This window comes from Hibiscus syriacus, unplaced genomic scaffold (genome assembly GCF_006381635.1).
Source record: "Hibiscus syriacus cultivar Baekdansim isolate YM2019G1 unplaced genomic scaffold, ASM638163v2 tig00110160_pilon, whole genome shotgun sequence".
In the NCBI taxonomy this organism is placed as follows: Eukaryota; Viridiplantae; Streptophyta; class Magnoliopsida; order Malvales; family Malvaceae; genus Hibiscus; species Hibiscus syriacus.
The window spans coordinates 4,292,885-4,310,614 of NW_024062608.1; the positions used below are offsets into that span (position 1 = coordinate 4,292,885).

The 17,730-nt window shown below is 36.2% G+C and overlaps 2 protein-coding genes across 4 annotated transcripts in view; one reads left to right on the top strand and one right to left on the bottom strand.

Annotated features, from left to right (window-relative positions):
• The window catches only part of LOC120216419 (probable LRR receptor-like serine/threonine-protein kinase At5g10290), a 24,352-nt gene continuing 6,622 nt past the window's right edge, over window positions 1-17,730 (bottom strand). For 2 of the 3 annotated variants that reach the window (XM_039213852.1, XM_039213854.1), the window contains 4 exons: window positions 16,892-17,032; window positions 16,276-16,617; window positions 15,583-15,977; window positions 14,895-15,382 (listed from right to left, as the gene is read on the bottom strand). In XM_039213852.1, coding sequence (XP_039069783.1) covers window positions 15,068-15,382; window positions 15,583-15,977; window positions 16,276-16,617; window positions 16,892-17,032 — 1,193 coding nt within the window. In that variant the 3' untranslated portion in view covers window positions 14,895-15,067. Of the gene's footprint in view, window positions 12-14,894; window positions 15,383-15,582; window positions 15,978-16,275; window positions 16,618-16,891; window positions 17,033-17,730 lie in introns of those variants that run through there. The other variant, XM_039213853.1, reaches the window with a different exon arrangement.
• On the top strand, window positions 11,235-13,816 carry LOC120216421 (plastidic glucose transporter 4-like). Its single transcript, XM_039213855.1, has 5 exons — window positions 11,235-11,741; window positions 12,136-12,282; window positions 12,585-12,650; window positions 13,342-13,430; window positions 13,551-13,816. Exons 1-5 carry the CDS (start codon window positions 11,724-11,726, stop codon window positions 13,699-13,701), a joined length of 471 nt encoding a protein of 156 aa, XP_039069786.1. The 5' UTR covers window positions 11,235-11,723; the 3' UTR covers window positions 13,702-13,816.

Consider the following 17,730-nt stretch of genomic DNA (forward strand, 5'->3'; position numbering starts at 1 on the left):
ATGTTTTTAACCTTATTCTAAGTATTTCAATGAGTTAATAACTAATTTACCTTGTCTTTATTAGTGAAAGATAAGAAAGAGAGTTCCAAAGCAAAAGGTAAAAAGAATCTAGTCATTGGTTGAGTTAAAGACATTTTCAACAACTTAGAATCAAAGTAACATCTTTCTAACTTGTCTATACCACATGTAGATCATTAAATGTGCATATATGGTTAGTTAAGTTCATGAACATGCTAGAGTAAATCCATGGTAAATTTCATATTTGATTTTTATAAGAATGAAAAGTGACTCCCTTTGACCCTTAAGACCTCAAATAAGACTCTAAAAATGTTTACAAGCCTTAGTGGGACGAATGGGTGATTTTGGGATACATTTTTGTGCTAAAACAGGATACTTCAGGTCGTATCGGTACTAGAAAAACAATACTGATATTGTTCTTCAAGCATTGTAAAAATAGGCGTGTTTTGTGAAGGTAGTATCGATACTCTCCCTAAGAACATCGATACTCGTGGTCTATGTTGATACTCATGAGGTGGTTTCCATACCTATGGCAAATTAATGATTATAGTAGCCTTTTTTTTAATATCGATACTAATGGGAGTATCGATACCAAGGGTAGAGTATTGATACTCCCTATAAGGGTATCGATACTGAGGTGTTTTTCAAAACATCGAAACCAATTTTGGTATCGGTACTCAGGGTAATATCAATACCCACCCCTAGGAGTATTGATACTCCCGTAAGAGTATCGATATTAAAGGTTTTATCCAAATATCGAAGCTATTTTTGGTATCGATACTCAGGGTGAGTATCAAAACCCAAGAGTCAATATCGATACTGCAAGCACAGTATCGATACCATTGACATTATTGGGCAATTTTGCCTAATCAGTTTAAGGATTTGGATTTGGGGATTTTAAGGTCGTACAAACTTTGTGTACATGATTACAAGTGAAAAAATTAACTGATTTCACACCTAGAAATCAAACAAGTTAGGATAATATAAGATTGGTTATTGTGTGATGCTCGGGAAACGTTTAAGACACACGAATTACTCTAGTATTATGATGGTTGTCGTTTTTGATGAAATATCTAGATATTGTTCATTGGGTATGCATTTGATGCAAGTAAAATTTCAGATCATGCCTAATAATCGAATATGTTTGGGATGTGAGTTTTCGATGCACATAAAATTTTGGTCCTCACCCAAAAAATCTCAAGTAGGTTAGATAGACTAAGGACGTAAGTTCCAATGCACGTAAAATTTTGGTTCTTACCTCGAGGCTATCATGTTTCAAGATAGGCCGGTATGTTGTCTGAGATGCACGTAAAATTCCTTTGACCATATCACTAAGCATATCTCATATTTATTGATATACTTCTACATATTCATGGCTTTACGCACCGACATGTTTATGTAATAAAATCGTGTAGTATTGTATAGTTATTATCATGGCATTGAACTTGTGAGCTCAGCGTTCAGAATGTGTTTCTGTGCGCAGGTCAGTAGAGGATCGATGAAGAGCCTATCGTGTAGATACATTCCAAACCAGTCGTTTCAGAGTATGTCATGATTCTGTTAGAGGGCACCTATTTATGTGGACCTTTTATTTATTCGAGTCATAACTTATTATGATTTGAAACTCAGTTTTTGTATTTATACTTATTGAAAGGCTCTCGTATTTTTTAAACTATGATTTATGGTCTTTTATTTATATTATGGTGAATGACTTATTAATGTTTTACAAATGTTTTAAAGAAAATTTTGGGTTAGGTGCTCTGTTGGTCCGTATAATGCTTTAACCGTATGATATTAGGGTCAGACTATATTAGGGTGTTACATTTACTGGTATCAGAACCATAAGATTTAGTTGTTCCTAGGACCTGTGGGTCAGAGTGTGTAAGTTTTTTTGTGAGTACATGCCTCTAGAGTGTAAAAAATACTTAAGTTTCTAGAATGACGTTATTGACCTCTGTTTACTTTCAAAGTTCACGATTTGATCATGACCGATAGTATTACTCCTAGTCATGAGGGTCAGGAGGAGATTCATGCCTTTCTCGCAGGTGATACTGGTAAAGTTTCTCTCAGATTATGAGTACGAGGTACCGACTGACGCTGAAGTCGATGAGGCACCCTTCTTCTAAGACTTGTCTTCGACCTTTAGGTAGATACTCCTCGCTATTTTGAATCAATCTGCCATGCCACCTCCCCCTCCCGTGGCCCCATTTAATTCTATGGTAGTGCCTCATGAGTCTCTAGTCGAGAGGTTCTGTAGGTACAATACTATTAACTTCTATAGATCCAGGGATGACGATCTTATTTTAGTAAATCAGTGGCTCAGAAAGATACTCAATACTTTATGTCAGTTTTACATCACTCCCAATGGCAAATTAGCATGCACCACAACCCTTCTGAAAGGTGTCCCGATCAACTAGAGGGAGACCGTATAGATGGCGATGGAGCCAAAGAGTTCTATGTGGAAGTACTTTCTATTCAGGTTCAGAGAGAAGTATATTTGAGAGGCCCATAAGGATGAGTTGAAGGACCAGCTTATATGTTTGACTCAGGGGCAACGAGATTGTACTTAAGTATTAGAGAAAGTTCCTGAGATTGAGTCGTTATACACCAGAGCTAGTACTGATTGAGGATCACCATTATTGGAGGTTCAATGAGGGCCTCCACTTGGACATCTTGGCCCATTTGGTAGCTGACCCTCTCCGTATCATTTTGGATTTGACCTGTTAGATGAAAATAGTGGAAATGATCATGTGTAAGAAGGTTCATGCAGCGAGTGATTATGTGGGTCAGAGTATGAGAGCTCTAGAGAAAGATATACCATGAGGGCCAAGGGCCCTCAAAGTTCAGGGAAATTATCGTCAGGGTCATCCAGATAAGGAGCTCAGAGTTTGGACTGTTAGGGTAGGTCTAATCCTCATAGAAAACCCTTATCATCAACTTCTTGATTGAGTGCTGGTAGGTCATAGTGGGCACCAGTTTACCTGGTGTGCTCGACTTGTGGTCGGAGACACCCAGAGAGAAGCGACTGAAGATTGCTTCAGCTGTTGGTCTTTATATCATTTTTTCAGATAATGTCCCAGAGCTCAGAGCACGACCTCTGCATCATCACAGAGATCTTTACCATCTGTTCAGTGAGGTTGAGGGTCCTCGAGGGGTGACAAAGCTATTTCAGAGCAGTACAACAAGGGTACTGCCAGATCAGAGATCACCCCATAGCCTAGAGTAACCTCACACCAGTATGTCGTACGAGCCCAGCAGGAGTGCAAGGCATTCGATATGATATCAGGTATATTTACAGTGTACTCCATTCCTATTACTGTATTAGTAGATTCGGGTTCTACCCACTCCTATATTTGCTATGATTTATTCTGAGAGAGGAATATCTCATTCAAAGATTTAGAGATATGGGTCAGAGTATCTAGTTCTGTAGGGTTATACATCTTGGTTGATAAGGTTTACCATTAGTGCTCGTAAAACTGCAAGGTCAGATATTCTTAGCCGACTTAATAGAGCTACCATTTTGGAAGTTCGATGTGATTTTAGGCATATATTGGCTTTCAGAGCACGATATTATTTTGAGGTGTAAAGCGAGACAACTCAAACTTTACAAGAATGATGGAACCATGATAGTGATGACTAGCGAGAAATCAAGTTGTACAACCAAAGTTGTCTCTTCGGTTGGAGCTCAAAGATTGATAAGTCGAGGCTGCAAATCCTTCTTGGCCCATGTTGTGGGCATACGCAAATAGGGTGCAATAGACATCAGGGATGAGCCTGCAATACCTCAATACCAAACTATACCTCTTGATCAGGTAGTAACCCCAGTAGTTCCTGCAGGAATACATCGAAGAAATCTTGCACATACAAATATCCTTCAGTGTTGGAACAGAAACGCGTGTGCCCACAACATGGTCCAAAAAGGATTTGCAGCCTCGACTTATCAATCTTTGAGCTCCAACCGAAATTTGGATAAAACCTTTAATATCGATACTCTTACGGGAGTATCAATACTCCTAGGGGTGGGTATTGACATTACCCTAAGTACCGATACCAAAATTGGTTTCGATGTTTTGAAAAACACCTCAGTATCGATACCCTTATAGGGAGTATAAATACTCTACCCTTGGTATCGATACTCCCATTAGTATCGTTATTAAAAAAAGGCTATTATAATCATTAATTTGCCACAGGTATGGAAACCACCTCATGAGTATCGATACTCTTAGGGAGAGTATCGATACTACCTTCACAAAACACGCCTATTTTTACAATGCTTGAAGAACAAACTATACCTCTTGATCAGGTAGTAACCCCAGTAGTTCCTGCATGAATACATCGAAGAAATCTCGCACATACAAATATCCTTCATCAAAAATCCAAGTGATATTAGAGTGGGAACCGCCTAAGAATGTATCTGAGGTGCGCAGCTTCTTAGTCCATGCAGGGTACAATCATCGCTTTGTTAAGGGATTCTCGATGATAGTAGCATCGTTGACCAAGCTACTACAAAAAATGTATCTGAGGTGCATAGCTTCTTAGGCCTCGCAAGGTACTATCATCACTTCATCAAGGGTTTCTCGATGATAGCAGTACCGTTGACCAAGCTACTGCAAAAAGGAGTCCATTTCTTGTGAAACGAGAAGCGATAAGAGAGTTTTACCCGATTAAAAGAGATCCTTAGTCAAGCTCCTTTTTTGATTCATGGTCTATTGAAAGAGACTTCAGATAGACAGAGGTCGTATGTTGACCTAAAGTGCAAGGATATAGAGTTTACAGTGGGAGACAAAGTGTTTCTCAAGGTTTCCCTATGGAAAAAAATACTTCATTTTGGATGCAAATGAAAATTGACTCCACATTTCATAGGACCCTACGAAGTATTGGAGAGAGTTAGATCAATAGCTTGCCGATTAGCCCTTCCTCTAGAGCTAGAGTGCATCCACAACGTGTTTCATGTGTCCATGCTTACGAGATACCAATATGATTCGTCCTATGTCATACCCTTGGAGCATGTCAAAGTGAGTCAGGACATGACCTACGTGAAGGAACCAATCTGGAACCAATCTGGATCCTATCCAGAGATGTTAAAGAATTGATAAATAAGATGATATCTTAGTTGAAATTTCTATGGAGGAACCATGGTGCAGAGGAAGCGACATGAGAAGTCAATGTGGTTATGCATCTTCAATATCTTCATCTCCTTTATTTAGGTAAATTTTGAGGACGAAATTTCTTCTTAGGAGGGGATAGTTGTAACACCCGAATCTAAGGTTAAGAGTTTCAAACTTATCCAATTGGGCCTTAGGATAAATTCCCTCAACTTATGAAAAGTTTGACCCAAGTGAATTTTAGTTTGGGCTTTGTATGAGCCCAATAAGAATTAAAAAAATGGATGTTTTTAATCATGAACCAAATGAGGAATGATTAAATGAGTAAATAACTCATTTTTTAAAACTTGACTGATTTCCCCTTAATTGGGATGATATCACTGTTTGTTTCTATCTCTTTTTCCTCACACAAGTTTGTCTTTTTCCTCTCATCTTTCTTATCTTCTTCCTCTCCAAGTCAAGGTAAAGGTTCAAGATTTTTAGCTTTACAAGCATTTGTCAGAAATTTTAAGGTAATAATCACTTTCTACACTCTCCAAGCTCCAATTCAAACCCTAATTTACAAGGTTTGGTTTAGCTATCAAAAAATGGGATTTTAGCAAGGGTTTCCAGCTTTTTTTTTAGGAAGATTCAAGTTCATAGAAACATTTTTAACCTCATTCTATGTATTTCAATGAGTTATTAACTCATTTCCCTTGTCTTGATTAGTGAAAGAGAAGAAAAGAGTTCTAAAGCAAGAGGTAAAGAGAAACTAATCCATGTGTGAGTTAATGACATTTTTCAGCAGCTTAGAATCAAGGTAACACGTTTTTAACTTGTCCATACCACATGTCGATCATTAAATGTACATATATGGTTAGTTAAGTTCATGAAGCATGTTAGAGTAAATCTTGGTAAATTCCATATTTGATGTTCGTAAGTATGAAAGGTGACTCCCTTTAACCCCCTAAGACGTCAAATAAGACTCTAAAAATGTTTACTAGTTTTAGTAGGACAAATGTGTGATTCTGGGATATATTTTCCTGCCTAAAACAGGACACTTTAGGTCGTGAGTATCGATACTGGAAGAACAATATCGATATTGTTTTTTGAGCAGTGTAAAAATAAGGATACTCTCTTTAGGAGTATCAATACTCGTGGTTTGATTTCGATACTCATGAGGTGGTATCGACACATGTGAGAAATTAAGGATTCCAATATCCATTTTTGTGGTACCAAGGGTAGAGTATTGATACTTAATAAGGGTATCGATTCTGAGGTATTTTTTAAAACATCGAAGCCAATTTTGGTATCGGTACTCAGGGTAGTATTAATACCCACCACTAGGAGTATTGATACTCCCATAAGAGTACCTATACTTATAACGCCCCAAAACTCGGGTTAGTAGTTCGAGTCAATCTAAAACCTATAAACTGAAACCAATGACCCAATAGAATGGTTGGATTTAGTTAATTAACGTTTGGTCTTGAGTTAGGCCCAAAGGATAATGATGAGTTTGTCTGATTTTGGAGTCAAAGGGACTAAAAGTGTAATTTATCCAATTTTATTTTTGAAAGATGAAAATCCCCCTTATTTTAAGATAGTTTACGTGAACTACTCCCATATATCACACCAAACCTTCTTCTTCTTCCTTCCATTTTCTTCTCTTCCTCTTCCTTTCCAAAATCAATATATCAAACATTTTAAATCTAGATTGGCTTAATCAAGGTAAGATTGTTAATCCTCATTCTCATAGCTTCGATTTAAGATCCATATTTAAAGTTTTAGACTTGGATTCCAAAAATGGGTTTTGAAGGAGGTTATGAGAATCTATGGATTCTAACTCTTTTTAGGTGGATTTGAATTATGGAGAGTGTATTTAAATTGTTTTTGAGCATCTAATTAAGCTAGTATTCCATTTTCTACCTAGTTTAGTGAAGGAGGTAAGAGAGAGTTCCAAAGCTAAGAGAAAAGATAATGCACCTCTTGAGTGAGTTGGAGTTTTTGCTATTAGCCAAGAATTCAAGGTAATTACACTTACAACTCTTTTATACTCTCTTGTGGGTCATTTTGAAGTGCGAAGTAGCATAGAGTTTGATATTAAAGCATAATGAGCATGTTCATGGAAAGTGATATGTTTTATGTTATTAGTATGTTTTAGAGCCTTATTTATGATCCTTATTTACCACATAAGACACTAAAATATTTAGGAGCCTCAAGGTAGCAATATGGGTAAGTTTAAATGACTAAATAGGGGTATTTCGGACGAGGGTATCGATACTGAATGAATCGATATCGATATTCTTATTCAATCAACTTAAAAATGGTTCATGTTAAAAGGGTAGTATCGGTACTTATTAAAGAATTATCGATACTCAGGGTCTAATATCGATACTCAATGGGTAAGTATTGATACTGTAGTATTTTTTAAAACATCAACGCCAAATTTGGTATCGTACTCATGGGAGTATCGATACCCAGGGTAGAAGTATTGATACTCTCTATAAGAGTATCGATATTGTGTATATTTTCAAAACATCAAACCTAATCAGTATCAATACCAAAGGATATGTATTGATACTAAAGTATCAGTACCGATATTGAGGGTACAGTATCGTTACCAACGTACATTTTTGGGCAATAAATATTAAGGGATTGTAAGGATAAATGAGGTTCCCAAGAACTATATAATTACTTTTAAATAAGATTACAAGTGGAAACATTAATGATGCTTAATTACACTTAGAAACGAGATAGGTTAGGGTGACATAAAACTAACCTTGAATGATGCTCGGGAAACGATTAGGACATCCGAGTTCCTTTAGTAAAGATAAGGTGTCAAAATTTAGAAGCGGTCCAGATATCCTTAGGTAGTGCGCAAGGCACTTTAAACTGATTAGATAGGGTGCAAGTTCCGACACTCATAATAGGTGGGTTAGTAGAGGGTGTTGTGTCTGATGCAGAGATTATGGGCCTCATCTTCAGTAGGCTAGAGGGGTGCGTGAGCTCCGAGATACAGAAATCTCACAGTCGTATCATGATGTCTACCATAGAGTGGAGAGTGAGTATACTTGTATACTCACTATATTATTTATCAGTTGGTTTGAGCATTGATGTAATGACCCACTTTTTGTATGTTTTAGTTGTTAGTGTGACACTATGCTAGTTAGCTCAACATTTGGAATTTGTTTCCTTACATAGATTCTTAGGTAAATAGCAGTAGAGGAGCATTTTTTGTAGTAACGACCCATACACCGTTCAGAGTAGAGTATGTCTCAAGTTCTTTAGATGGCATGTATATTCTGAAACCAACATTTTGTGTATTTTGAATCCCTATTTTGTATAATTTAATCTTAACTCATTTTAAATTAATGGTCTGCATATTTTTAAATGATATTTAAAGAGCTCCTGAAGTGAATTGATTTATGTAAATATTATTGATTATTTTATCATGAGAAATTTCAAATGAATGTTTTCAATTGATTAAGTTTAAGAAAATTTTTGGTAAGCCACTCTAGTAGTTCTGTGTGCCACTCTGATCGGTTGACTATGTGTCGTACTGGTTTAGTGTGTTACAATACTAAATGGTTTTCCCAAACATTGAAGTTATTTTTGGAATTGATGCTCACCAAGAGTCGGTATCGATACTATTGGCATAGTATTGACACCATCGTCATGGATTGGGTAATTTTGCCTAGTTGGTTTAAGGGTTTACATTTGGGGATTTTGTGGTCTTACAAACTTTGAGTACATGATTACAAGAGAAAATAATTAAATTAACTAATTTCGAGAAAACAATTAAATTAACTAATTTCACACCTAGAAATTAAGCAAATTAGGATGACATAAGATTGGCCATTGTGTGACGCTAGAGAAACGGTTAGGACAAATGAGTTACTATAGTATTATGACAATCGTCCTTTTTTGATGAAATATCTGGATATTTTTTGCTAGGCATGCATCCGAGCACGTAAAATTCTGGATCGTACCTAATAATCGAATAAGTTTGGGATCTGAGTTTCTGATGCACGTACAATTTCAATCCTCACCCTGAAACTATCGAGTAGGTGGGATAGACTAAGGACGTAAGTTCAGATGCATGTAGAATTTCGGTTCTTACCCTGAGGATTTCACGTTTCAAGATAGACTGGTATGTAGTCCGAGATGCACATAAAATTCCACCGACCACATCACTAGGCTTATCTCATGTTTGTTGATATACTTTTTCATATTCATAGCTTTACACACTGACATGTTCATATAATGAATGCATGTAGTGTTGCATAGTTATTATCGTGGCACTAAGCTTATGAGCTTAACATTCAGAATGTGTTTCCGTGCACAGGTCAATAGAGGATCTACGAGGAGCCTATCATTTAGATACATTCCAGACCAGCAGTTTTAGAGTATGTCTTGAGTCTGTTAGAGGGCATATATTTATATAGACATTTTATTTATTCGAGTCATAACTCTATTTTGATTTGAAACTCAATGCTTGTATTTGTAGTTATTGAGAGACTCTCGTATTTTGTAAACTATGATTTATGGTCTTTTATTTATATTATGGTGAATGACTTATCAATGTTTTGCAAATGTTTTAAAGAAATTTTTGGGTTAGCCACTCTAGTGGTTCGCGTAATGATTTAACCATACGATCTTCGGGTCAGACCGGATTAGGGTATTACATGCTTAGTACCATATCTTCAGCATGCTTGTGTTTTTTAGAGTCATCATGCTTCTCTAGATTAGCGATTATACTACTGGGCTTTGTAAGCTCAACGTTCGGATGCTCCCGTTCCCAGGGTTTTAGCTTAGGTTGTTCGTAGTGCACCGTTGCAGTAGGACTTCTAGTATCTCTTTTGGAGTACTATATTGTAGCTTAGTGGGCATATATATTCATAAAACCTTACACACGTATTTAGATTTATAAGAAAGAGTGTAATATTTTGATTTAAATTATACGTAATTGGGCTCTGGTTTATAAAATACTTTTATAACTGCTATTTACATGTATTATGATATTATTCAACATGTTTTAAAAGATGAATGAATAAGTTTTGAAAATCAAGGTTGCCTCGGTGACCTAATGTGACGCTTTATGCCCATTCGTGTTTAGGGTGTTACATGGTAGGATAGAGAGGAATTATAAAGAATTAGATGAAGGTGGATGTGTCACGTTGGATGAGCAATGAATATTTTAAATGGCAGGTTGGAGATGGTAAAACTGCTTTGTTCTGGGAGGATTGATGGTGTGGAGAAAAACCACTATGGTTTGTTTTTCATCGATTGTACATGTTATTCTCTTTTAAAGATGAGACTGTGGCTTATTGAATTGGAAAGACTGGCTTATTATTATAGATAAATTAGTTAAGTAATAAATGGGGTTAGAATTTTCTCGGAAGTGGCGGATAAATTGATATGGATCCATGATAAAATTGAATTTTTTCTGTGAATAAGCTAACGCAACTAAATACCGGGGTGGAGGAGCCAGAATTTGACTTTGATAAATTTTGGAAATTGAAAGTGCCTCTCAAGGTTAAAAGTTTTTTTTGATGTTGAAGATTAATCGACTTCAAACAAAGGATTTTCTGAATAAAAGAGGTGTTGAATGCGATCCAGAGCATAGCTATTGGGTCCATTGCGGTTGAAGTTATGTAACGGTGAACCATTTGTTTGCTAGTTGCTCATTTATTGGAAGTTTTGGAGGCTATTATATAGTTGGTGGTGTATCGAGTTTGTTTTTTTTTTTTTTTTTTGCTTTTTGGTACCTTACACAGGTTTTTCATCAAAGTCTGTGGAGGATTAAGGTGGTGGATGCATTATGGAGTATATGGCTAATTTGTAATGATGTCGTGTTTGGGGACAAATCTGTGTCGTTTTTTGAACGAACGCCAGTAAATATTCGTATTTTAGTGGTGTTTTTATATAAACGCCGCTAAATAATGTACTTTAGTGGCATTTTAAGCACAAACGACGTTAAATATTCTTACTTTAGTGGTGTTTTATATAAATACCACTAAATATTATACTTTAGTAACGTTTTTATACAAACACCGCTAAAAACTCGTAACGTTTTTATTCAAATACCGTATTTATAAGTACATTTTACAGTTTCTAATTCTCACGCCCCTTCAACCTTTTTTTCATTTTTTTTCCCTTCACATATTTTTTGGACGATGGAAAAAGTGAGAAAGCAAGTTGAAAGCAAAAAGTGTTAACAAAGGCGGAGTTGAGAAGGAGGAACTGGTCGATGGAAAGAAGCAAGTTGAAGGTTTGAGATTTAGAGATCTCGAAATTAGTGGGGAGGCCGATTTCTGATTCGTATATAAGGGAGAATTGGCAGGCAGCTGTAAAGGAGGCGGAGAAGACCTTTAGGGGGGAAATTAGGGATTCACGTGCGAGGTGAAGAATCGGAAGTAGTCAAATAGCTAGCCTTTCTTGAGTAGGGGCATAATCAATTTTTAGTGTTAAAGTCTGGGCCGATTCGGAGGTGGAATCTACTTGAGGATTGTTTCGTGGAGCTCTAGAGGTCGAGGGGCGGAAGCATAGCTTTTGGTACTACATTCGTTGGTTAGAAAGCAAAAAGTGGTTACATTACATTTGCAGGAGTCAAGGAAGGAAATGCTTGACGATTTGTTGGTTCGTAAAATTTTTGTGTTGATGTCGTTTCCAAATTTAGAGCTTTTATAGAAGTAAGGAGGTTTGGGGGGCGGCTTTCGTCTGGATTTAGGTTTCTTCTGATGTTGTTCATCCACCACTACTTTCCATACCCTTCTGCAGTTTTGTCTTAAATTCTTAATGCCTTGATGATTTATCATGAAAAACTCAAGGGTCGAGGATGTAATATCATTCTTTTCTTTGATTTTCATTTCTTCTTCCCTGTAGCTAATATAGCTCATGATGGATTTTTTCTGGTTATTGAATCAGTAGTCATATACTTAAACTGATTATACTGAAGGCTACGCCTTCACATATCTTATGCTTTCTATTGTAGAATGGTAATTTTCATTCTCATCTTTGTTTCCTTCTGTAGTTGTGGGTGTTGGTGCTGCACTTTTCTTGTTCCAACAGTTTGCCGGGATATATGCCGTGGTGTATTATTCTACAGCTGTCTTTCGTAGTGCTGAAATTGCATCAGATGTTGCTGCTAGTGCTCTTGTTAGTGCATCAAATGTCTTTGGTAAGTCTTTAATCATTTTTAAAAAGCATAAGTTCTTGGGGGAGGGGGAGAACCAAAATTCATGTAGGAGATTTAACATTTGTTGCTTCGACTCTTCGTTTCTCTTGAAGTATTTGTGTTTGACCTCTGATTTTAAACATATCCAAGCATGAGTATGAGGATATGAATTATGACCCTCCATGGACTCTTCAAATAGATTGGAAATCTTGGAAAAAATGAGCGTACCTGTGTTGAACACATACTCATGTCCAATGCTCACAACTGAGTCCGAGTAATATTCCTGGCTTGTGAAATTCTTGCAGGCACAGTTATTGCATCCTCTGATGGACAGACAAGGAAGGAAAAGTCTTCTAATCATTGCTGGAATGGTAGGATTTTTCTCCGTAAAGGTTCATGCTTCCAAAGCAGAGTGTTTTCATTACATAAACTTGAATGTTTTCTCATTTTCTTCCACATCATGACCAATTTTCTTAAACTGCAAGTAGTCTTACTTTTTGTAATCAAGTTTTAGCCTAGAGACTAATTCTCTCTAATTTCAAAAGCTCACTCGGATTATAAAATCATGTTTGTTTATAGCAACCAATAGTAATTAAATTTCCAATTGGAGAACTTTTTTCATCATTAAGTAGCCGGAAGAGTTCACTTCAGTATCTCAGAGCAAGTTCTCAGGTGGTTTTCGTGAAAGACTTTTACATGCAAGCAAAAATTGGTCACTTTTTAGCTTGCTTGTAAAACAACTCCGTTTTGAATCTGGACCCTTTATTTTTCCTTCAATTTCATGGATGTTTAAATGGATTTTGACTGAAACAGTAGTATTTTGATGAGCTAGGATTTCACCGTTCAATGGTTGAATAGGCTGTTTATTGATATTATTTCAGCCAATATGGATGGCCTTAAACTTTAAACCATGGTGAGCATATTAGTTGGTTAGAGACTAAATGTGAAGCTCATAATTACAAAATGATATGATGCACAAATTTCTCATCAGTTTCTCTTATAAGTAATATATCATTTCTTTTTTCGATGTCATGTTCCTCGGTTTTCATTTCGCTCGCTAAGGGTGCTTCAATGTTGCTGCTGTCATTGTCATTCACATGGAAGATCCTGGCCCCCTACTCTGGCATGCTAGCCGTCGTTGGGACTGTTCTGTGAGTTAAACCCTTTCATGCAATTAATGATTCTCCTTCTAATTGTTTTGATGCCTGCAATCATTGTCGCCTCCTAATGACCAGAGAGATCTAAAGCTGGTTTCCATTTCTTTTACACAGCTACGTCTTATCATTTTCTCTTGGTGCTGGTCTGGTGCCTGCTCTTTTGCTTCCGGAATTGTTTGCTTCCAGGATCAGAGCAAAAGCAGTGGCTCTATCGCTTGGCACGCATTGGGTAAGTTGCGATAAAAAATTGACCCAAGCATTTTGATATGTGCATGGGCATGTTTATCCCTGCAAGCAAATTGGCATGTAAATACTTCAATATGATGTGGTAACGTAATGTAACAATGGTCCTTTCTTAATATGACTTTCTCCATTGCATATATTTTTCTTGGAAAGAACATGATCTGAACATGTTTATTCGTGATATTTCTGCTTTCATCTTTCGATTGGGTGTATTTCTTGCTTTCATGTCAGACTTTGTTTTTCTGTTCTAACAGATATCGAACTTAATCTAGGTTCTTTTTATATTTTATAAATAATTTAATTTTGTATCCCTAAAATTTTATACTCATAAATTTCTAGTATGTTTTTCAAAAAACTCACACTCTAACCTATTGTTATTATATGATTATATAAATTAATGTTGACATATTAATAGCTCATATTATATAATCCGTGTATTGTTATAGGTTGTTACCATGTTTAATTTTCATGTTCAAAGTTATCTAACTTATTGTTTATGCATATATAATAGGTTCATGATGCATTTATAGGACAAAATCAACTTAAACAATGATGCATATGATACGACAAAATCAACCCCAAAGTCCACCATCTTAGATATTATTGTTTATTCTAGTTAACAATGTTGAACTACATTATATTTTACGTTAATATAAACTTTGATTTATTATTATGGATTTCAAATTTCTTGTTATGGATTTCAAGTTTGTTTTTTGGATGTCAAGTTTATTGGATAATGCTACAGGTTAAATTTGGGTAACAAAAGAGTAGAAAACATTTGAAAAATTAGTTTTAATTCACTGCGTTTGTATAAAAATCAACTAAATAAATACTAGTCAATACCAGCGTTTTTGAAAAATGCCATTAAAGTTCTAGATTTTTTGCGGCGTTTATAAACACCACTATATACGTAATCAATAGTGTGTTTTACATTCACAAAAGTCACTATATGTCAAAATATTTAACGGTGTTTTTGGGATAAAACGTTACAAAAAAAAAGATAAGTAGCGGCGTTTGTAAAAATAGCCGCTAAAAAACATAACCTTTAGTGGCGTTTGTGAACTATAAACGCTGCTACAAAGGTTTTTAGCGGCGCTTAAAAAACGCCGTTATATAACTAAAAAACGCCACTAAAAACCAATTTTACTGTATGATTCTTGTTAGTAATCAGGAATAAGTCTGTATGATTCCTGTTATTAATCATATTCGCCAAGCAAAAAAAAAATCAACATTTACCAGGAGTTCCTGTTATTAATCACGAACAAATGCATCGTGTATAAAACATAAGATGACATTCTCTTCCCACTATGTCCCTATATCAATGCACAATCAACTAAGCCTACCTAAGAGAAACTAAGAAAATTACATGCAAGGGATTCTTTACCTCATCATCTTCCACCCGATAACTCGATAGCAACCTGGATATGTACCGAATCGTCTCCCCAGTCCAATCTCCTTTGCAGTCTTTCATACTCTCGCCTACGTGTAACCTCGACGTGTTGCCATTCTTCCCACCTCTGTGCAAGCCCCTCTCCTTCCAGCATCCTCACCACCTCTGACATTGGCGGACGATCCTCTGGTGAGGCTTGGGTGCAAAGCAATGCAACTTGGATCATTGCCTCGACCTCTTCGATGCTGTAATCTTGTTTAAGGTTACGATCTACAATCTCATCCAACTTTTTCTCCCTTTCTAGCTTCTTAACCTTCACAAACAAACAAGTTCCCCAGAAAGTGAGCAATATTAGTGATCATAATTTTGGAAATTTGTTGGTATAAAGATTTCAAATCTTTCCACAAGAAAAAAATTCGCATATTCTTCTTTGAAAGCATGCTAAGAAACACGAGGAAAGGAGAAAGATACGCATGCAAAAGCCAAAATCGAAAGAGATGCGAGTTATCTTACATAATCAAGAAGCAAAACATCATCTTCATCTTCCAAGCGTGAAAAATCTATCGCACGTTGACCTGTTACGAGCTCTAGAAGCATAATCCCATAACCAAAGACATCCGTCCTCTCTGATGACTTCCCAGTAGACAAATACTCGGGTGCTATGTGTCCCATCGTCCCGCGAACTTGAGTTGTTATATTTGTCTGTCTCACGTCCACCAACTTAGCAAGGCCAAAGTCACCAACAACTGCTTCAAAGTCTTCATCCAATAATATATTAGCGGCCTTCACATCCCGATGAATGATCTTAGGATTGCAATGTTCATGAAGGTAATCCAACCCACGGGCTGCACCTAGAGCTATTCGTTTTCTTTTAGGCCAATCTAAAACAGGTTCACCAGGTTTGAGTTCTGCAGCAGTTCAAGATAGTCAAATATTTTATGATGGTCTCTGGAAGAACGGAAAGTTTTAAGGGAATAATAAAAGCAGCACAATAGATTCTACAAATTTCCAAGAGAAGACATTTATAGTAGCTAATAGATTGAGAAAATATTTCAGAGTCTGACAAAATTATGCTCAAGATAGATGAGCTTATTTTTGCAACTATCACATCCAAATATACGCTATGCTTCTTTTGAAGCTCAAGATAGAAAATGTTAAAATATGTAATAAAATCCATGCTGAATAAAATACTCAAAGATCTAGTACCTCGAAGACGAGAGGCCACGCTTAAATTCGGCATGAAGGGATAGACCAAAAGGCGTTCCGTTGGTGTTGTACAAAAGCCAATCAGCCGTAAGAGATTCCTGTGAACAGCGACACTTATCATCTCAACTTCGCGTTGAAAAGCTGCATCTCCTTCAGGACTTCCGAAGTCAATTAATCTCTTAACTGCGACTTTCGTGTTATCAGAAAGCACACCTTTATAAACCTTTCCGAAACCTCCCTTTCCAAGAACATTATTTTCACTGAAGCTATCTGTAGCCAACTGTAATTCCCTCCATGCAAACCTTGTCAATTGACCAAAAGAAATTCTTTGGTCAACTTCACCTGACCAAACAAATTTAAGGAATTTCAAAAAAATATACGAACAGATTATGCTCAAGTTATCCTTACAATGAAATCCGATTTATACTTAACAAGGCATTATAGTTGAAAATGTTTTTCACATCCGTCAACAAAATTGACTTTCTCGACATTCCTGGTTCAATTAAGGCTCATAGAAGCTACATAGTAAATTACTAGTTGTAATGCCAAGAAACTTTCAAATGAAATACAAAATTCTGCAAACTACATAGCTAAGTGATTAAAAGGTAGTAAAAACCTGCAACGTCTACAAAGAATTCGCCCTTGTTGCCTTTCTGTCTACGTTTGCACAGTAAAAACAGCAATCCACCAAAAAGAAGAATTACAAATCCCCCAACAATTCCAACAATAAGACCAACTTTAGGCTTATGTGATGATCCTGTAAGAAAAGAGAAACCTCAGAGATGGTCAAATTATTGTGCAAATTTAACAGTTGTATCTTAGAAACCTTTGAACCAGTGCTGTCGATGGCAAAAAGAGCACGCTAGGCCTTAGTACCATTGAACTACCAGAAGTGCAAAGCTCAAGAAAAAAAAGGAAACTCGCCTGAATAAAGTAAGGCAATATGTATTTATGATAAGCTTAGGAAATATGATAATATAACTCTTAAAAATAGTCCATTTTATGTACAAAATATGCAAAGTTCTCTTTTTTGTGTTTTACTTTTGTTGCCCAATATGTATGCATTCTTCACGGACCCATGTATGTTGTTGAGTACTCGACTATTAATAAGTCAAGTCTAATACTAGAGTAATTTTTTATATACATGCTTTGTAAACTAACGTTTACACAACCCTATCTATTTGAACCCTAAAATCTAAAATCTTAACCCTAAAGCCCTAGACTCTAAATTCTAAACCCTAAATTCAAAAGACTAAAACATAAAACCCTAACCCGTAATCTTAATAGAACACATGGCATTAGAATAGACAGACTTGAATAAACTAAAGTTTACACAGCCTATGTATCAGATAATTTTACATAATATTGTCACCTTTCTTGCTAGTAAAGGTACAAAATAGAGAAAGCCAAGGGCAGGCTAGGACCTTGGCCCCTTAGTGAAATGGTACAATAACT